This window comes from Petromyzon marinus, chromosome 1 (assembly GCF_048934315.1).
Source record: "Petromyzon marinus isolate PM22_M1 ecotype Great Lakes invasive population chromosome 1, UKy_Petmar_22M1.pri1.0, whole genome shotgun sequence".
Classification (NCBI taxonomy): Eukaryota; Metazoa; Chordata; class Hyperoartia; order Petromyzontiformes; family Petromyzontidae; genus Petromyzon; species Petromyzon marinus.
In genome coordinates, this window is record NC_133667.1 from 13607548 (window position 1) to 13629908 (window position 22361).

At 45.6% G+C, this 22361-nt stretch overlaps 1 protein-coding gene across 2 annotated transcripts; it reads right to left on the minus strand.

The window, feature by feature from the left end:
- Positions 1–1786: 1786 nt before the first annotated feature.
- LOC142924653 (dual specificity tyrosine-phosphorylation-regulated kinase 2-like) lies at positions 1787–21359 on the minus strand. Of its 2 annotated transcripts, none has more exons than XM_076067342.1 (13): positions 20986–21359; positions 15018–15058; positions 14176–14233; positions 13767–13915; positions 12057–12190; positions 10957–11097; positions 9757–9895; positions 8263–8344; positions 7317–7483; positions 6849–6909; positions 6610–6727; positions 5935–6222; positions 1787–4692 (listed from the first exon to the last, which is right to left on the minus strand). In XM_076067342.1, the coding sequence occupies exons 2-13, from the start codon at positions 15042–15044 to the stop codon at positions 4491–4493; spliced, it is 1566 nt and encodes a 521-aa protein (XP_075923457.1). In that variant the 5' UTR covers positions 15045–15058; positions 20986–21359; the 3' UTR covers positions 1787–4490. The 2 variants fall into 2 exon arrangements, with proteins under 2 accessions (XP_075923457.1, XP_075923449.1); XM_076067334.1 differs by lacking the exon at positions 20986–21359 and adding an exon at positions 18583–19400.
- Positions 21360–22361: the final 1002 nt, after the last annotated feature.

Below are 22361 nucleotides of genomic sequence, written 5' to 3' on the forward strand. Positions count from 1 at the left end.
CACAGGGAGAGAGAGAGACACACAGAGAGTCAGAAATAACAGGTGACATAGGCAGGTAGCATGGAAACATCACAGTCAAGACTTTAACTGGTTAATAACGTCTTTCCAATGATTGCTCAGTTTGTACCCATCTTCTCGGTGGAAGTTGTGTCTGTGTGTTATATATCTGGATGGCTTCATGAACAAATCTCTGAAGGTAGCCGGTAGGTTTGCAGAGTACCTTAGTCTTGGAAAAGTCAATTTCGTGTGAGCCCACAGCGTTAAAACAATGATCAGCAATGGCAGAGGTATTGGTCCTACCGTGTTTCGGATCTGCCTTGTGTTCACGAACGCGGTCCGAGACATGTCGTTTCGTTTCCCCAATGTAACTGCTGCCACAACCACAACTCAGTGTTTAGACACCAGGGTATTGCATGTCAGGAATCACATCCTTTATAGATGGGATTAAATCACGGATTTTATGTACTGTGTTGAAACGAACCTGGATCTTGTGTTTGTTTAAGATTTTGGAAATATATTTGGTAACCCCTGCTATATGTGGCAAAGTGATGGTATTGGTTGGATCATCAGAAGGTTGTCTCCCCATGGTTGGGAGACAGCTTTGCGGATTGTGCGGTCAGAATATCTGTCCATCCTGAGGGCTTGGTGTACGTGCTCCAACTCACTGGCTAGGTGATGCTGGTCGGAGATGCAACGTGCCCTATGGTGTAGTGTTTTGATGAGGGAATTCTTCTGGGCTGGATGGTGGTGGGAATCAGGCTTTTTATAGGCATCCGTGTGGGTGGCTTTCCTGTAGACAGTGTCACAACGAGCCATCAGGTCTCTTCTCGATCAAAACATCCAGGAATGGTAGCTTGCCATCCTTTTCCACTTCCATGGTGAATTTGATAGATGGGTGTATGGAATTGATGTGGTTGAGAAATTGGTTCAGTGCTGGCAGGCCATGTGGCCAGATGATGAACGTATCATCTACGTATCTCTTCCACAAGGAAGGACGTAGGGTGGATGTCTGGATGGCATCTGTCTCAAATTTCTCCATGAAAACACTTGCTACCACTGGCGATAAGGGAGAACCCATTGGGATACCCTCATTTTGTTTGTATAATGTACCATTCCAGGTGAAGTAAGTGTTGGTAAGGCAGTACCTTGAACATTGTGTGGGGGGGGGAGGGGGGGGATTGCAAGAGCGCAGAAGGGTGGTCAACACATCTACGCCTCTATATAAGGAACGAAACAGTAAGACTTCTCCACAAATCTGGCTGTTGCTTGATGAAGCTAGTTGTAATGACTGGCGAAACGCCGTACTCAGATGGTAAATGTTGTGGCTTGGCTCCCCAACACACCGGTGTGCTGTACTAGTGACGAATTGGCCACGTTCTGTTTACGTAACAACCCTTACTAGTTGGCTGTGTCGGGTGGTGGCGGGTTTAACGACACATTTATATATTTACCCGATCTAACACAAAAACCTCTATTATGCACTCAGTTCATGTTCATAGTTTGGATGTATTTACATCAGAGGATTGTGAGCGGTAGCTGCGACTTAAGGTCAACGTGTTGCCACGAGGGGGTGGGTGGCCAACACCACACCAGCCGCCTTTGTCTCCCCAGTGGCGATGTTTACACACCGCACCAGGTACTCATTTGAGGGTGAGTCGAGCTAGGGGAGGCCCAGAACCGGTTCAGATAATCATCACTGGTGTTGGGCATGAAGGGGGAATTGAAATCGGGTCGCTAACCACGACACTACCGCTCCGCACACGACTCAACACACACACAATGTCAGTGCCACTGCTCCACTTCTAACCGTTTTTATTTCCATAATCAAGAATAATTTTAGATGCGCGATGCATTGATGATGCACCTGAGCCACGCTCGCCAATCTTCCACTCGCACTATCTGATCGTCTCAGAAAAAAAAACTGTTTTGTTGAATTACAATGGCACCTAACCTTTCCACCTTACCCCCATTGTGTGCTCATGTCTCTGGGTGCACCATCACATACAGTCCGTCAAACAGTATTTTCCATATTGCTTTTACAATCAGCCGGATTTTCCTGGAGGTGGTCTCGCGTCAAACTCACCCAAGTTTACCACAGGGTCCGGGAGCCTCCATCTCACACCGAACTTTGCCAATTCTCTCTCACATGGGAAACCCATGGCCAGGTCACTCGCTAGGTTGCCGGGATGAAAACCCAGGTGGAGAGGTTCGGTTTGTGTGTTCTAGTTGACCTAAGCGCTATTCGGGGTGCGTGCATGGGGTGAATGCATGGTATGTGTGCATGGTGTGTGTATGTGTGGGCTGTATGTGTGGTGTGTGCATGTGGTGTGTGTGTGGGGTGTGTGTGTGGTGTGTGTGGCGTGTGCGTGGTGTGTGTGGGGTGTGTGCATGGTGTATGTGTGGTGTGTATGTGTGCGTGGGGTGTGTGGTGTGTGAATGGAGTGTTTGTGTGGGGTGTGTGCATGGTGTGTGGTGTGCATATGCGTGGGGTGTATGTGTGCGTGGTGTATGTGTGGTGTGTGTGTGGGGGTTGTGTGGTGTGTGTACGTGTGGGGTGTGTGTGTGTGGTACAAGCAAGTAAAACAATCTTAATAAACGTTCCAACAATTAACCATGATTGCCAAACAACATTGCTCCAAATGAAAAATTATATTTACAAACTATACTAAAATATAGTACCGCTACTGGTGTTTGTTATTGAACACCATGCTTGTTTTAAAACTTGCATGAAAGCAAGACGTATTGCACATTTAAATATTCGGCATTAATACTGTCACTGTGAGAATATCTTCCTCTAAATTCAATACATGGTGAAACTAAACTAATATATATACAGTTTGTATTATATATGGGTTAAAAAGGTCACACACTAGGTTGCCGGGATGAAAACCCAGGTGGAGAGGTTCGGTTTGTGCGTGCCAGTTCACCTAAGGGCTAGTCTGGGTGTGTGGGTGGGGCGTGTGTATGCGTGGGGTGTAGGCATAGTGTGTGTGTGGTGTGTGTATGCGTGAGATGTATGTAGGGCGTGTGGTTTGTGTGTGTGTGCGTGGGGTGTATGTGTGCATGGTGTGTGGTGTGGTGTGTTGTGGGTGGGGCGTGTGTATGCGTGGGGCGTGCGCAGTGTGTGTGTGTGTTGGGTGTGTGTATGTGTGGGGTGTATGTGTGCGTGGTGTGTAGTGTGTTGTGTGTGGGTGGGGCATGTGTGGGTGGTGTGCGTGGGGTGTGTGCGTGGGGTGTGTGCGTGGGGTGTGTGCGTGGTGAGTGTTGTGTGTGTGTGGGGCATGTGTGGGTGGTGTGCGTGGGGTGTGTGCGTGGGGTGTGTGTATGCGTGGGATGTATGTGTGTGGGGCGTGTGGTTTGTGTGTGTGTATGCGTGGGGTGTATGTGTGCATGGTGTGTGGTGTGTGAGTGGGGCATGTGTATGCGTGGGGTGTGCGCATAGTGTGTGTGTGTGTTGGGTGTGTGTATGTGTGGGGTGTATGTGTGCGTGGTGTGTAGTGTGTTGTGTGTGGGTGGGGCATGTGTGGGTGGTGTGCGTGGGGCGTGTGCGTGGGGTGTGTGCGTGGGGTGTGTGCGTGGGGTGTGTGCGTGGTGAGTGTTGTGTGTGTGTGGGGCATGTGTGGGTGGTGTGCGTGGGGTGTGTGCGTGGGGTGTGTGTATGCGTGGGATGTATGTGTGTGGGGCGTGTGGTTTGTGTGTGTGTATGTGTGGGGTGTATATGTGCGTGGTGTGTGGGTGGGGCATGTGTGGGTGGTATGCGTGGTGTGCGCGTGGGGTGTGTGCATGGTATGTGTGTGGGGTATGTGTATGCGTGGTATGTGTGTGTGGTGTGTGTGTGGTGTGTATGCGTGGGGTGTGCGAGTGGTGTGTGTGGTGTGTGTATGCGTGGGGTGTAGGCATAGTGTGTGTGTGTGGGGTGTGTGTATGCGTGGGATGTATGTGTGTTGGGCGTGTGGTATGTGTGTGTGTGTATGCGTGGAGTGTATGTGTGTGCGCAGTGTGTTTTGTGTGGGTGGGGTGTGTGTGTGTGGGATGTGTGCAAGTGGCGTGATGGGCAGGTTGCAAGATGGCCACGTCTTGGGGTCCGGGGTCGGGCCTCCATCTATTCCACTCCAGTTGACGACATCCCGCGGTGGGCATCACTTGTTCTGGGACCAAACTCAGGGCAGTCTGCCGCACTATAAACCCGGCAAACACAATTCGATGCCCGCTCATGGCCAACGCTGGTGACGATTATCTCAATTGGTCCTGGGCCTCCGCAAGGCCGACTAAGCTGTAAAATGAGTTCCTGCTGTGACGTGTAAACATCCAGTGTGTGATGCTGGCAGCCCATCCACTAATGTTGTGTGCAGACCTTCATGGGTGCTCGTTAACAGCACTTGTATCAAAAAATGTTTTTGTTAAATTTGTAATGTACAAAAATGTTACTAAAATGTTCTATAGGGGAGATCTGTGTCCTATACTGGCAAGCCAGCCCTGTAACAGAGTCTTCATTCGGCTACATCACAGCCGCAGCAGCAGTGCTTCCGGATGAAGCGGAGAAATGCCCGGAAGCGCTGCCGCACGGGCTCAAATCCCCGTGTATGTCCCTTTCCTGGCTTCATCCTTGAAATTACGATGGCTTCTTTCTCCTTCTCCTCATTCTCGGCATTCTCTTGATCTTCCTTGCCAGGGCAGAGAGTAGAGTCCAACCTGGAAGATAGACATGCATGCCATCGTTACACGTCGGCTGCCTTTTGCTCATTCCTAGGGGTGCTTATGCTTTCCTACTGCATTGCAACTCCGGAGTCAAAGCATTTCCACGCCCCAAACGAGCAGTGGGGGCAGTGCTGTAAATTGCACATTCGCATGACAGGGACCAATCTATACTTGAAACCAATGTTACATTTTACAACTTGAATTAATATAAGCAGTTAATTGCAGTCGTGTCCAGGGGCGGAGCCACAGGGGGGGCTGGGGGGGGGGGCTCAGCCCCCCCTGAAATTTTGGGAAAGTCGGTAATCGGGATAACCGGATATCTGGCTGCTGCAAAATGCTGCAGGCTGCCACTTTGTGATACCCTGCAGGCTGCTTGAGTGGCAGCCTTTCGAACTTATCGAACTTTACTCTTTGGTTCTATTCGGTAAAGTCACGTGACTTTACCGAATAGAACCAAAGAGTATGGATCCTTGCAGTCACGAAAGCTTTAAATCTAGAACTTATCGAACTTATTAGCCACATCAGCAGATCCGACCTATTAATAAACTCCGCGTTCAAATCCAATAAAATTTGTTTTATACATTTGTGTCGCCCATTGGAAAACATAAACACTGGATATCTCAGAATATTAAAATCCTGGCTCCGCCCCTGGTCGTGTCTCAAGATGTTGCATGAGTGGGACAAGGGAGTGGAACACTATTGGGAGAACCAACCAGCCAGATGAAGTACAATAATGATTAGGATTAATCTCCACCATAAAACAAAAGATGGTGGGAAAGATGTTTTTTTGAGTGATGAAATAATTATGGAAACTTTCTCGAGATAATTGTGTATTTTATATTAAAGTTAAGTTGATTGAAGAGTTAAATTTAAATGCCATATAGAACAGACACCAAATCGAAACTACTACAAAACAGAATCCTCATCCTGTCCAATGCAGATTTTTTGTCTCTCTCTGATACAGAATATTCATCTTGTTGATGGTACTTTGGCTTAATGATGTACATGTATTACCTCTAAACAATGTACTGCATGAATATAACTTCTTGGGAAATCAACAGTGAATGTTTGAGAGAGAGAGAGACGGGAGAGTAGAATCTCCACCAGTGAGTTAGGGATGGCGATGGAGGTGAAAATGGTCCAATGTTCATTTGAGTAGGTAGGTGCTTTGATGTGGCATAATAGCACAACCAACCCAAATATTCTTCATATGTGCAATTGCATGTGGAAACTCACTGTTCGCTCCTGGCTGTCACAAATTCTTCAAGACTTGACCCAGCATCGTCATCACCATCACGCTCCTGGCTCATGCATTTTGTTGCGGATAAGGTGCCGCATCCCCCTGGAGTATCATAAGATTCCTGGGTCTCATTGGACCCAAAGCTTTGTTCTCGTGGTGCCGCAATGTGGCGGAGTCGAACGTTGATGCTTGGCACCGCGGAATTTTTCTTGGCCATCTTCCTGCCCTGCACCCAGTCGTGCTCCAAAGCCTCCTCTGGTGTGAGCCGGCATGCGGGATCCCACCTGCCAAGATATACACGGGGATCGTTAGGGGCCCGTTTACCACCAAAATTTATTCTAGTCATAGGGAGGGGCTGAGACACACCCAATCAATTACCCACCATATCCTAATTTTTTGTTAACCCTTTTCCCTTCCGTTTTTTTTTACTTGTACGTCGTCGAAACGGAATGGGAAGAAAAATATCAATTCATTAATTAATGTAAGAAGGAACAACGTTTTTAAATATTGCTCCGATGTGACAACGTGCACACAGCTGAGAGTGACGTTTACTGAGAGGGGCTGAATAAACTCCACCCTCAGCTGTGTGGAATTTTTCCAGACGGTGTTGATGATAGACGCGAAAATAATTATCCACGACAATGCATAGACAATATAAGTATGTCTCTTACTCGAGGCAGCCTTTAATGAAGTCGAGGAACGCCTTGTCTTTAGTTTTGAGCAGTGTCTGAAGAGATATGCTGTGTGGGACGATGGCCCTGCCGTTGAAAATGGGGCGGTCCTGGTTGTCTGTTTACGGAGAGAAAACACATAATAGGGAACTATTGTTGAGGATTACGAGCACATGAGAGTGGTGTTTAACTGACAAATATAGCAACCAAAGTAGCAATCACACCTCCCCTCTACTCACCAATGGTAATGAGTTGGTTGCCTGATGAGTTGATCATCCACAATGGTGGTACGCCCAATACCTGCAGAGAGTTGAGTTCAGATCCATTGATTGTGAGCACAGTGTACATATCTTGAATATCTCTCAACTTGATATTTTATCTGCGTGTCTTGCACACGTTTTTACATATAAAATATATGTTTTGTCTTTAATCAACAAACATTACTTGTTAAAATGACGACGTGACATCTGCGATGAGCAATAAAAACTAACCATCTTAAGAGTGGCAATATGTTTGAGATTATCGAGTAACTCCAATGTAATTCTGCTCGCCCAAATGGTATCTGTTCACGTGAAGACGATGCCCATTCAACATAGGGCACCGTTTTTACCAGGGAAAGGGTCCAGATAAAGACAGCTCCACTGAAAGATTTCAACTTTACATCAAAATCCACAACATTCTGTATGCCACCCTCATGCTTATAGTACCTTGATGACACGGCCAATGTGATCTCTATTGCCGAAGAAGATTTGGGACCCAGAGGCGAGCTCGGCGATCACGCAGCCCAGGGACCACATGTCCACCGAGCATCCAATCTGGAGCATGAGGAACATCTCGGGCGCCATGTAGGGCCACGTTCCCAAGCGTTTAAAAACTGCTCACCACGCACACAGATTGGCACAATCAAGCACGCAGGGGGGGGGTGCGTGTTACTGTTTGCTTCGACCAGTGTTCTTCATTGCAAGGCCCGTGGGCCACTGGCGGCCCCAGACACTCCACAAATAGTGACAACACCCCGTCGTGCTGTCAAACCCCCCATGGTTTCCAATGTGTGGCGGCCCTCACAGCGATGACTTAATGTCAAAAGTGCCCCCCCCCCCTCTGAGAATTAGTCAAGAACACCGGTTTAGACAGTCCACACAGATAAAGTACAACCACACACATGCACAGGACACGTCTCTACCATTTAAGCCAATATACCAGCCATGTGGTGCTGTGCTTAAAGCACTCAACGACTGACAGTTTGGGAAGTTGTAAGTTGAAATCCTGGTCGGGAGATGGTAAAAATACCATTTTATATGTTGTTTAAAGCAGTCGTACCAATTCAAAATGGCATCTGGCAGAGGAATGTGGAATTTCCCCCACTGGCCCAGAACTGCCAATACGTGAACATCACTCCATGATATGCTTTGAATTTTAAGGTAACTGAGGACCTATGAAAGCATACATGACAGGGCACAATTGCACCAACCACTGTTATATTTTAGGCAAATTTTACATAGGGTAGGCCTATGCTCTGCTCAAATACCAATTGGCAGTGTTTTACATGGTTGGGAATTGAAACTGGGTTAACTACAAGTATACTGAAGTGCTAAACACTGTTCTACTATGCCACACACATAAATACACAGACACCCAGGTTAATTCACTTACTTGGAGGCACAAGTTTGACACTGACGCCAAAGTCAGTGATCCTGACGTTGCCAGTTTTATGGTTCTTGATCAGAATGTTTGCCTGGAAGAGGTAAAAAGAGTGGTTTCTTTATTAAAAGTCCTATTGGCATGCAGCTCTTAAGCATGCAGTTTGTATTCCTATTCTTTGGATCTTTCAGTAAAGCCACGTAGATAGAAAAAAAATATCAAAATAATAACAATATAATGACGTTTCGATCGCAACACAAGCAATCGTCTTCAGGTGAAAAAAGAGGGGGAAATCTGCCGAGGCAGGCTGTTTATAAGGGTTTAGAGATGGGCGGGGCAGCTAATGTTAATGTAGGGGAGGTCTCTGTAACCTGCAGTAGGTCTACACCAATCACAGAGCTGTTTATAAAGGTTTAAAGATGGGCGGGGCAGCTAATGTTAATGTGGGGAGGTCTCCGTAACCTGCAGTAGGTCTACACCATACTCTTTGGTTTTATTCAGTAAAGTCACGTAGATAAAATAAAACAAAATAAAATAATTAAATCACGACGTTTCGGAGGCAACACAAGCTTCCGTCTTCAGTTGGAATAGTCACAGCAGAAAATCTGTGTTAAGTACACAGCTCTGAGACGATCGGGTTTATATATAGGTTAAGGGGGGGGGGAGGAGTCAGAAAGGGGGCGTGGGTGGGTGTGAGGGCTGAGTCAAGAGTGGGAGGCTGTGGTGGACTGCCAACACATGCTGACTCCTCCCTCCCCCCTTAACCTCCGCATGTGTTGGCAGTCCACAGCCTTCCACTCTTGACTCAGCCCTCCCGCCCCCCTTAACCTATATGTAAACCCGATCGTCTCAGAGCTGTGTACTCAACACAGACCTTCTGCTGTGACTTTTCCACCTGAAGACGGAAGCTTGTCTTGCCTCCGAAACATCGTGATTTAATTATTTTTTTTATTTTTATTTTATCTACGTGACTTTACCGAATAAAACCAAAGAGTATGAATCCTTGCAGTCACGAAAGCTTCAAATCTAGAATTAGGTCTACACCAATCAAAGAGCTGTTTACAAATGGTTTACAGATGGGCGGAGCAGTTAATGCCAATGTTTGGTAGGTACTACGGAGCTGTAGGGGGTGGCCATTGTATTGTGAGAGATTAGCATGTCAATGTCAGACAGCGCAGTGGCCACATGGAGTTTTTAAGGTAAGATTTCATTTTGTGAATTTGTTGGCGGTTCACTCCTTCATTCATTTACACCTTTATAGAACATTGGCAGTCGGAATTATTGCTCAGAACATTATCATTGCTATGGTTGTAATTTCCAATAATCTTCAATGTACTTCAGAGCAAGCAGAGATTTCAAAATGTCCTCAATTAAAGCAAGTCTTAGTTTTATCTGTGCATTCATGAAATAGTTATGAGAGTTATCTTTACCCACAGCTACATGAAGGCAATCATACAAACAGATGAATTAATGAAGGGATGCATTAGGTTGGTGTTGTCCGCTTACTGGCTTCAGGTCCCCATGAATGATGGCCTCTTTCCTGAGCTTTACAAGAGCCTTCAGGATGGACTGACAATAGAGCCTGACTCTTGACAGGGGAAAGTCGTCGACGTATTTCAGCATGAGCTGCTTCCTCAGGTCTCCGCTGCAAGACAGGACACGATCGATGGTTAGTTCTCATATCTTCTTTCTGTTCGTAAGTCCAACCTATATTGGTACTGGCAAAGGACGTCCCATGATGTAGATGCTCACCCCGAGCTCTCATTACTCTGATAGTGCATTGTCATTGTGCTGTGTACGCCTTTCAGCGTCCTCTGGTCTAAGACCGTTTGAGACGAGGCTCGAAAGAAAGCTGTCTCTGATGTGGACCAATAAATTTCAAGGACAATGCATATATTATCAGAGTATGTTTGTATTTTGCATTCTGACCACAAGCATTGTGGTTAATGCAGACATGATTTCTTGTTAACGATTTCAGTTTGGTGTTTCAACATCTTAACACCTGTTTTGTTGCCAGAAAAAGTGAAAAAAACCTATTCTCAAGTTCCAAACATGTTGTACGGAATGTACACTAAACACAGGGTAATGGCTTTAAAAGTTGTATAATCTCCTGTAGATGCCACTGGTTCTTCATGGTCTGCAGATGGAGATGCCACCACCGCCATCTATTCCATGGCAGTTGAACATACGACTCTCAGTCCGAACAGGCAACTGGACATACGGGCAGGTTTATTCATATCTCTTAAAGTTTGTTAGTCGACTGTTCGTAAGTAGAGGAGTCTCGTATTATGAAAACGTCTCATGTTAATGTGTTGCATTTTGTACAATGGCGTCACTCAGCTAATATGTATCCAATAAGGCAGGAGAGCATCGTAAACAGTGCTGTGTATATTTAAAGAGCCACATTTGTATTTTGTATATGTACATGTGTATGTTGAACTTCTTTCGCACCCGTACATAGCCAACCATGCTAATCGGACGTGCAGGGGAAGGATAACAAACTAGTTCTGAAAAAAAACATTTTCAATCTAGATGTAAAAGGGGCATAGCTCCAGTGGCTTTCTAATATTCTACAAAGTACCAACACAATCTAAAAAGCAAATTGCTGGTACATTCCAAAAAAAACTCAATAACCTCTCGTCCATATTTAAAAACCCGTGTGAATAAACGAACGCGACAGCTTTACACAGGTGTGATTCTACTCACGCAAGGAGCTCCAGGACCATAGTAAAATGCCCCCTAAACGTGAACTTGTCGAGGAGTCTGATGATGTGGTTATTTTCCTCATCGGTGGACTGCAGGGCATTCATTATGTCCACCTCGATGTTCTCATTCGGGTTATTGGTGCTGTGGAGAAACAAAAATAAGTGGGGGGAAATGTGATAATAATAATAATAGGGTTTTCCCCTTTTTTCTGGCAACAAAACAGGTGTTGAGATGTTAAAACACCAAACTGAAACCTTTTACAAGGAATCATGTCTGCATTAACCACAATACTTGTGGTCCGAATGCAAACAAAAAAACATACTCTGATAATACAGTAAATGCATTGACTTTGAAACTGATTGGTCCACACCAGAGACAGCTTTCTTTAGAGCCTCGTCTCAAAACGGTGTTAGACCAGAGGACGCCAGAAGGCGGACAGCCCAAAGACAATGCCACTATCAGAGTAATGAGAGCTCGGGGTTGAGCAGCTACATAATGGGACCTCCTTTGCCAGTACCAAAATATGAGATTAGGTTTTCCCCTTTTCTTCTGGTAACAAAACAGGTGTTGAGATGTTAAAACACCAAACTGAAACCGACCTGTTTTGTTGCCAGAAAAAAGGGGAAAACCTATTCTCATATTTTGGTACTGGCAAAGGAGGTCCCATGATAGAATGTGATAATGCATTGGCAGGAGGGCACAAGCAAATATAACAAACTCGAACACAGTGATCAATAACATTGCCCTAAACAGGAAGACATATCGTCGGGGACGTTTCAGCAATAGGCCTTATTCTGTAGTTGTTTAAGAGCGAAACTTTTAAAATATTTCAACCCACTCACTAGTATTGCACGTTTAGAGGCGTGGCGATACACAAACACACAATCACAAAACATAAATATTATTTCCGATGTTGCTTGATAATATTCACGATCTATTATTGAATTCACATGGGAAACATCAGCTTCTGATTACTATTTAGACCGTATAGTGTTGCCTCTGTTTATATCATAGCGTAACACCCATTAGCTCTCTCACAATGTATTGTTCTATGACACATACATATATAAATGTGGTCATTGCCACTATGCAACTCTTACCGTGAGTGCCGGAGCATTTTCACAGCCACTTTGCTTTTGAACTTATGGTCCAGGCAAAGCAGCACTTGGCCAAATTTCCCCTTGCCAAGTACACTTAGTACCTGGTAACGGTACGCCAGGTGTCCGTTCACAACCTGGAACAAGATGAAAGAGGAAGAGTTCAGTTCAGGAATGTTCAATCAGTGCCCTCATTTAGTGCTAAATCATGACTCAATTTTAAAGCATCGCTCAATCAGTGCGCATTTGGTTATTGTTTTTTTCACATTTACTGTATATCCAAATGCAAATAACAAATATCAGAGATACTTGTGATGTATCTGCCAAATGCCTCCTACCCCAAACTGGATATCACTTTCTCATGATATGTAAAGTGTGAGTCATAGAGTGTCTTCCGTCTGATACGTTTATAAGTATTTTGCTCAGAGCTTGGCAGAATGACGTGAATTGTGTGTATTGATCAGGGACCAGCTGAAGCCATCAACTCCACTGGAGACATTGTCATTTTTTAAAATATTTTCCAGATTTCAAATGCAAGACCTCAGAGATTATATACGAGTGATTTGATAGGCAAGATTTCTCTGAGCCACCGGACCCATTAAAATCTAACTCTTTTCCAAAACAGTTTTCAATCATGTATGCACATTCATAATGTATTTTAGGAATTTTTTGCACGTTGGCTTTCGAACCAATTTTCTGATTCATAATATAATTTTGGGTCAGTTTGCCTCGTGAGTAAAATGCCAATGTGTGTCGTACACCCTCCTCCACCCCAACACAGCCAAATCAATACAGTTGTCACGTGCACAAACATGCCAATGTTATGATTACTTCAGCACACCAACATGTTGGAACGAAATTCACAACACTTAACAACTTGGTACAACGTTTCTGTGGTCGTTACAGCCAGTGTCATCAGGCAATTGCATGTCGTTGTATGTGTTACAGTGGGATGTGGACTAGTTAGAATGAATGTGGACCATATTAAAATAAAATAAAAACTGGTTAGTTTTTTTTTACCAGGTAAGGCCCACTGAGGTATTTCGACCTTTTTCAGACGCGACCTGACGACAAATGATACCCCAATGAAGTGGCTTAGGGGCCGTCCATAAATGACGTCACGCGATTTTGGACGATTTTTTACCCTCCCCCCTCATCACACGACGTCACAAAAAGTCAGACCCCCCTCAAATATGACGTCACAAAGCTCTGCCCCCCCCCAAAAATATAAAACATGCTTCAAATCGCTTTAAACTATTGTCATTGTAGTGCGTATTTAATGTGGCGCTGCACTCTGATGTTGTAGGAGAAAACATTTATTAAAAAGTCTATTTAATTAAGTAGAACGTGTTGTCTATATTTATTTAAAGTTGCGCATTTTGATGTGACGTCACATTTCTCAAACCCCCCCCACCCTCGTCACAGATCGTCACAAATGTGTGACCCCCCTCCAGGTGCGTGACGTCATTTATGGACGGCCCCTTATCACGTGGAAATGTATAGAAGCCAAATACTCCAAACGCATGTTTCTAAATGTGGAGGGGGAAAAAAACGGAGGATCCAGAGGAAAATCCACGCGACCACGGGGAAAACACGCAAACTCCAAATATACAGCAGCAGGCGTCTGAGTCGGGATCTAACCCACGACTTCCTGTATACCAGGCAAGGTAGTTAATATCTCACACCCACGGCACCCACGAAAGAGAGTCTTACCGGAATGTAGTGGTGATTTAAGTCGTCGTAGCCATAATTATTAATCCCATTTCGTGTGTCGCGAACCTTAAAATAAAAAATCTCATTGTATTCCAGGATTTCATTCTGTTCATGTATCGTCATCCTCTTTTTGAATCTTTCCAAGGTGTCTGCACCCAGACACATGGACAAAAACAAATGCATTCATGCATGCACACATACATGTCTAACAAGCACATGCAACTACAATCAGAAAGCAATCAATTAAAAATGATCACGTATAACTTCAAATGTGTGCGATCTAGAATGGAGGTACAGAAGCATTCAAGGGTTGTGAACCTTTGGCTGAGTGAGTGTGCAGGTGTGTGTTATAAGAGAGTGTGACAGTAACTCATGTGGTTAATGATGCTGAATTTTAGTGCACTCGAACCTTGTGGTGTGCAGCTCCTCCCTGCCACCGAGAAGATGATTCCATTCGTCCCAGGTGGCTGTGTTAATAACGCATTACAGATACACACAGAGAAACACGTGAGCATGCCGAGGTGCACACAGATATCACAGTGACACAGAAAACACGCAAAGATGAAAAGATGTGGCACAGGCTCACGCACAGGCACACAGGTGCACACGCAGAGGTGCGGCCACAGATACGTGTCCACATATGTTTACGGGACGACGACAAAGATCTCCCACATAGCCGAACAGACTGTTGGGGCAAATACTGTTAGCGAGCAACTATCAAGGCTGGCACAGCACATTAGAGTGTTTGGCTAACACAAATACCCAGACACCTTTGTCTCCCCAATGCTGATGTTTACACACCACACAAGGTTAAGGGAGGCCCTTAACCAGTGCAGATATTCGCCACGTATTGGTCGTGAACGGGAATCGAACTAGGGTTGCTAGGTTCATGGGACAGAGCGCTAACCGCTACACTACCACACCCCATCCATATGTAAACGCACCCACAGACACACTGATACAGTACATGGACACACACAGAGATAAAACACGGACACATTTCTTCGCATCTGCATCATGTAACACATTGTGTACGCATAGGTATGTGAACTGTGAATAGAACCCATGCTGTGAATTGAGCGAGTAGCCTTGTCATTACTGTGTGGTGAGCATGTCACTGTAAATATCAAGGAAACTAGTATTTACGTCCTGTAAAGTAAGCGGGTGTTTGTATTGTGAAGTGCATCTTACAGGAAGGAGTGTTACCGTCAAGTGACTTCGTATGGGTCTTTATTTTAGGTGAACACTTACCTCCGTGTATTTTCTCTTGCGGTTCATCTCCAGAGATTATTCTGTCACAAAGCACAAAAACTCATGTCAAAATCTCAAACCGCATCAGTGTCCTTCATTCAACCAGGTCGCAGTCCACTGGAAGTTCATTTTCTCTGTAGCAAAGGAAATCTGTCCAAGTGGCATTGCCGCAGACCTCTCAACAAATTGTGAATGCAAATATCGGAAACATTTGACAGTCAGCCCATCATCCTTGAAAGGCTCATGACAAAAATGAGTATCAGTTTGTGAAAAGTCAATGTCCTTTAGGAATATGGAATTTCTATCACTTGCTAAGGCCTTCCATCAGAGATGAGCAAAAGGTACAGTATGCAAAAATGTAATGGCATGCAATGGCCATCACTCTAATGCAGTGGTTCTTTGCCTAGGGTGCACGCACGACGCACCCCCTGTGGGTTCGAGATGCCCTTTCTGGGGGTGCGAGACATCCCAGATAGTTTTTTTTTAGAAGGCAAATCATCGAAACACAAATTAAGCACGCGCACGTAAGTACAACTCCCTTACTCTTTGGTTCTTTCGGTAATGTCACGTGGGTATAAAATAAATTAAATCATGACGTTTCGGGCGCAACACAAGCGGTCCGTCATCCGGTGGAAATAACCCCAGCAATAAACAAAAACATGTTTTTTTTCCCATTTCAGCAAATTGTTTATTGCTGGGTTTGTTTCCACCTGATGATGGGCACTTGTGTTGCGCCCGAAACGTCGTGATGTAATTTATTTTACACCCACGTGACTTTACCGAAAGAACCAAAGAGTATGGATTCCTGCAGTCACGAAAACTTCAAATCTAGATTACAACTCCCTTGTTTCATCAAACCCTAGGTATTTTTTTTATTAAATGATACAATTGTTTCACGATTTAGAACCAAAAGGGGTGCAAAGCTGCAGTCAAGATATTGAACCACTGTTCTAATGTACGGTAATAGAATCATCGGCAGCCTTGATAAAGTGCCATTGTTGGACGAAGGCCCTTTCCGAAGCTGACACTATCTCTCACAAACCTGCAATGTAACAATCCAACTATCATCTGCACACGAGCCAATCTCCTGGTGGTCGTGCTGAACATTTTTCGTTGCGAATGTCTTAGTTTCTAAATCAGAATCAAGTTCAGTTTTCCAAAATAACTCAAACCCACTCTCATCCGCTTCTCTTTCATAATATATACACATCCTGGTCTGCATTCAATCGTTGTCCTGAATGTTTCCCGCCGTTACGTGAACTTGCGCTGTATATGACTTTTGATTTATGCAAGTTATTCCCGAGCCTTCTTTATTTTTTTTTACTTTTGATATAGGCGGCAAACTGATATTTATTCTTGTACGAAAAATTTCCATGCTGTTTTCTAAAGCGCAGAGGACAAGTACCTAATACCAGCTCATTCTTACGAGTTATATAATGGCCCTTCGTTATGGATACATGGACATAACTAATGCAAAAAAAGCTTTCAAATGTATACGATTTAACCAATTTAGTAGAGTGATTAAAATTAATTGTGCTAACAGTTACATCGACTATGTATCCGGTTAACACGTAGGCTTTCGCAGCCAATATCCATAACAGGATTTTTTTGGGTTATATTGCATAAGTATGATGCTGGTTGTAATTACTGGCGAAACGTCGTACTCGAAATGTAAATGTTGTGGGTTTACTCTCCAACACTCCGGTGTGCTGAACAAGTTACGATTTGGCACGTTTTGTTTACGTGACAAACCTTACTAATTGGCTGCGTCAGGTGGTGAAGATTTAACGATACAACATTTATATTTACACGATCTATAACCCAAAAAGCCCTGTATTATGGAGACCGTATATCTCTTTATCGTTATGCAATTATAGAGTTATAAACATTGATGCATTTTAATCAATAGGTGGCATCCACTTATATATTTGTAAAGAAATCATCAAAATCATGACATCATCACAATCGCTTTCATCAGTCACATTTCTGTACCTCCGATTAGCACGGTTGGCTGCGTAAAGTTCGAAAGGAATTCAACATGCATACGTACATTCATTCTGCTCAGAATCATCACCACTGCAATCCTCACTGTCACTACTACCTCCACTATCCCATGAGCGTTGCTATCACTACTCTCTCCTCTATCACCCAATACTCGGGCCTTCAGACCAAACTGGACGTTCTACATCTGACACCGTGGCATCGAAGAGACCCACAGACACGCACAGTGACCCTCAGACATCCAAAGAGACCCAGAGGCACGCATGGAGATCCAAAGAGACTCAGAGAAACCCACAGATACGAACAGAGATGCACAGACACGCACAGAGATGCAGAGGCACAGAGAGACCCATAGACATAAATAGAGACCCACAGATACCTTGAAAGACCCACAGACATGCACAGAGATCCATAGATGGGCACAAAGACCCTCCAACAAACAGAACCCGACAAACGACCACAGAGACTCACAGGAGAGCAGAGACGCACATACACACACATAGACCCACAAACACACACAGAGACCCACAGACAAGCTCAGAGACCCACAGACATGTATTGAAATCCACCGGCTCCCAGAGAGAACCACAGACATGCACGGAGCCACAGAAGTGCACAGAGACCCACAGACACGCATAGAGACCTAGCGAGATGCACAGACATGGACAGAAAACCATATACATGCCTAGGGACCCACAGGCAAGCATCGAGAACCACAGGCACCCAGAAAGACCCACAGACATGCACATAGACCCACATACATCCACAGAGGGCCACAGACGCGCACAAAGACCCACAGACACATACAGAGACCTATATATGACCACAGAGACTGACAGAGGAGCAGAGACCCACATAGATGCATAGAGACCCACAGACACCCAGAGAGACCCACAGACAAGCACAGAGTCTCACAGACACATACAGGGATCCACAGACCCGCATGCAGACCCACAGGAACCCAAATACCCACAGACACACACAGAGACCCACAAACACCCATATAGACTCATAGATACACACAGAGAGACTCAAAACACACACACAGAGACCCATACACACGCATAGAGACCTATAGTCACGCAGAAACCCACGGACGCATAAAGAGACCTCACTGAAGATCATAGAGACTCTCAGAGGAGCATATAGCCACTCATAGATATATACATCCAGATACATCCACAGAGACCCACAGACACGCATAGAGGTCCACAGACACGAACAGACAACTACAGACATGCACAGAGACAAACAGACACGTACAGAGATCCACAGACACAAACAAATACCCACAGATGACCACAGAGACTCACAGAAGAGCAGAGACCTACAGACATGCATAGAGACCCACAGACACCCAGAGATACCCACGGATACACACAGAGACTCACAGACACCCAGAGAGACCCACATAAACGCAGAGAGACCCACATACGACCTCTTCACCACTTACAATACGAATAAAGAGCAGTTTACACACCAATATCAGCACCTTCACCACTAGAATCAACACGATCGTGACAAACATCATTGTACCGTCCTCAACATCATTACCATCACTTACCTTTGAAAAATATCTCGTAGAGAAACTCCCACTAACAAGTGGAAGAGCGAATATTTTTTGGCGCTGTAGCTCGAAACGCGTGCCTTCTTACAAAGTTAAGCGCCAGACTAACGCGCCAGGTTAGTGACGTCAGTGGTGACGTCACTGCATCCGGGTGTCTTCCCAGAGCGGGAGACCACGTGGGCACTAGGAAGGTTGTTACGTTACACAATGCCTGGTGCATACCCCTGCGGACTCGTGGGTCCCCTGTGTTTAAGTAGAACCTAACCCACCCACTAGATATTATATAGCAATACGTACACGCACCTGCAATAGTTTTATGTGTGCTTCAGAAATGTAATGTGTATTATATACATGATGTGTTGTGTGTGTATACAATGCGTGCTTGAATATGTACATAATTCCATGAGGGTACATAATTTTAAAATATGGATATGCACGTATGAAAAAGTGGCAGAGCCAGTATCTGAACTTCACAGACACGTGCTTAGACCCACAGTCACTCAGAGAGACCCTTAGACACACACAGAGACGCACAGACACACAAAGAGAATGGCAGAAGACCACAGAGACTCACAGAGGAGCAGAGACCCAAAGAGACTCAGAGATACCCACAGATACGAACAGAGATGCACAGACACTCACAGAGATGCGCAGACGTACATAGAGACGCACAACACTCAGAGAAACTCATAGACACGTACAGAGACGCAGAGAAACACATAGAGACCCACAGACCCACATAGAGATCCACAGACACCCAGAAAGACCCACAAGACACGCACAGAGACTCACAGACACACACAGAGACCCACAGACAGTAGAGACCCAGAGACACGCTCAAAGACCGACAGACAACCACAGAGACTCACACAAGCGTATAGACTCACAGACACGCTTAGAGAAGCACAAACACACAGAAAGACACACACAGGGATGCACAGACATACACAGAAACCCACATACCCGCATGGAGAACCACAGACATACAGAGAACGATGGACGAACACAGAGACTCACAGAGAAGCAGAGACCCACAGACACGCATAGAGACCCAGCGAGACGCACAGACATGCACAGATACCAAATACATGCCCAGAGACACACAGGCACGCATCGAGAACCACAGGCAGCCAGATAGACCCACAGACACGCATATAGACCCACATATATCCACAGAGGCCCACAGACTCGCAGAAAGACACACAGACACATACAGAGACCTATATATGACCACAGAGACTGACAGAGGAGCAGAGACTCACATAGATGCATAGAGGCCCACAGACACACAGATAGACCCACAAACACGCCCAGAGACTCACAGACACATACAGGGATCCACAGACATGCATTGAAACCTACAGGCTCCCAGAGACATCCACAGACATGCACGGAGCCACAGAAGCGCACAGAGACCCACAGACACGCGTGGAGACGCACGGGCACCCAGAGACATATAGACACGCACAGAGACCCAACTACACACACATAGAGCCACGTACACGCACATAGACTGACAAACACGCACAGAGACACAGAGATGACCAGAGAGACGCACAGAGGAGCATAGACCCACAGACACGGATAGAGACGCACAACACCCAGAGAAACTCATAGAGACGTAGAGAGATGCACAAACACACTTAAAAATTCACAGACACACCTAGAGACCCACAGACACCCAGAAAGACCCACAAGACACGCACAGAGACTCACAGACACGCACAGAGACCCACAGACAGGAGTGACCCACGGACACGCTCAAAGACCGACAGACAACCACAGAGACTCACAGAAGCGTATAGACTCACAGACACGCTTAGAGAAGCACAAACACCCAGAAAAACACACCCAGGGATGCACAGACATACACAGAAACCCACATATCCGCCTGGAGAACCACAGACACACAGAGAACGACGGACTATCAAAGAGACTCACAGAGGAGGATAGACCCAAAGAAACGCATAGAAATCCAAAGAGACTCAGAGAAACCCACAGATAGGAACAGAGATGCACAGACACGCACAGAGATGCACAGGCACAGAGAGACCCACAGACATAAATAGAGACCCACAGATACCTTGAAAGACCCACAGACATGCACAGAGATGCATAGATGGGCACAAAGACCCTAAGACACACAGAACCCGACACACGACCACAGAGACTCACAGGAGAGCAGAGACCTACAGACATGCATAGAGACCCACAGACACTCAGAGATACCCACGGATGCACACAGAGACTCACAGACACCCAGAGAGACCCACATACGACCTCTTCACAACTTACAATACGAATAAAGAGCAGTTTCCACACCAATATCAGCACCACTAGCACCAACACGATCGTGACAAACATCATTGTACCATCCTCAACATCATTACCATCACTTACCTTTGAAAAATATCTCGTAGAGAAACTCCCACTCACAAGTGGAAGAGCGAATATTTTTTTGGCGCTGTAGCTCGAAACGCGTGCCTTCTTACAAAGTTAAGCGCCAGACTAACGCGCCAGGTTAGTGACGTCAGTGGTGACGTCACTGCATCCGGGTGACTGCCCAGAGCGGGAGACCACGTGGGCACTAGGAAGGTTGTTACGTTACACAATGCCTGGTGCATACCCCTGCGGACTCGTGGGTCCCCTGTGTTTAAGTAGAACCTAACCCACCCACTAGATATTATATAGCAATACGTACACGCACCTGCAATAGTTTTATGTGTGCTTCAGAAATGTAATGTGTATTATATACATGATGTGTTGTGTGTGTATACAATGCATGCTTGAATATGTACATAATTCCATGAGGGTACATTATTTTAAAATATGGATATGCACGTATGAAAAAGTGGCAGAGCCAGTATCTGAACTTCACAGACACGTACTTAGACCCACAGTCACTCAGAGAGACCCTTAGACACACACAGAGACGCACAGACACACAAAGAGAATGGCAGAAGACCACCTAGACTCACAGAGGAGCAGAGACCCAAAGAGACTCAGAGATACCCACAGATACGAACAGAGATGCACAGACACTCACAGAGATGCGCAGACGTACATAGAGACGCACAACACTCAGAGAAACTCATAGACACGTACAGAGACGCAGAGAAACACATAGAGACCCACAGACCCACATAGAGATCCACAGACACCCAGAAAGACCCACAAGACACGCACAGAGACTCACAGACACGCACAGAGACCCACAGACAGTAGAGACCCAGAGACACGCTCAAAGACCGACAGACAACCACAGAGACTCACAGAAGCGTATAGACTCACAGACACGCTTAGAGAAGCACAAACACCCAGAAAGACACACACAGGGATGCACAGACATACACAGAAACCCACATACCCGCATGGAGAACCACAGACATACAGAGAACGATGGACGAACACAGAGACTCACAGAGAAGCAGAGACCCACAGACACGCATAGAGACCCAGCGAGACGCACAGACATGCACAGATACCAAATACATGCCCAGAGACCCACAGGCACGCATCGAGAACCACAGGCAGCCAGATAGACCCACAGATACGCACATAGACCCACATACATCCACAGAGGCCCACAGACGCGCAGAAAGACACACAGACACATGCAGAGACCTATATATGACCACAGAGACTGACAGAGGAGCAGAGACTCACATAGATGCATAGAGGCCCACAGACACCCAGAGAGACCCACAAACACGCCCAGAGACTCACAGACAAATACAGGGATCCACAGACATGCATTGAAACCTACAGGCTCCCAG

Excerpts from the sequence above, each read along its gene's own strand:
- LOC142924653 (XM_076067342.1), bottom strand. The coding sequence starts at position 15,044 with ATGAACCGCAAGAGAAAATACACGGAG. Across the intron at positions 13,916-14,175 it reads GAGGAGCTGCACACCACAAG|ACACCTTGGAAAGATTCAAA; the intron begins GTTCGAGTGCAC and ends GTCTGGGTGCAG. Across the intron at positions 11,098-12,056 it reads AAAATGCTCCGGCACTCACG|CACCAATAACCCGAATGAGA; the intron begins GTAAGAGTTGCA and ends GTTTCTCCACAG.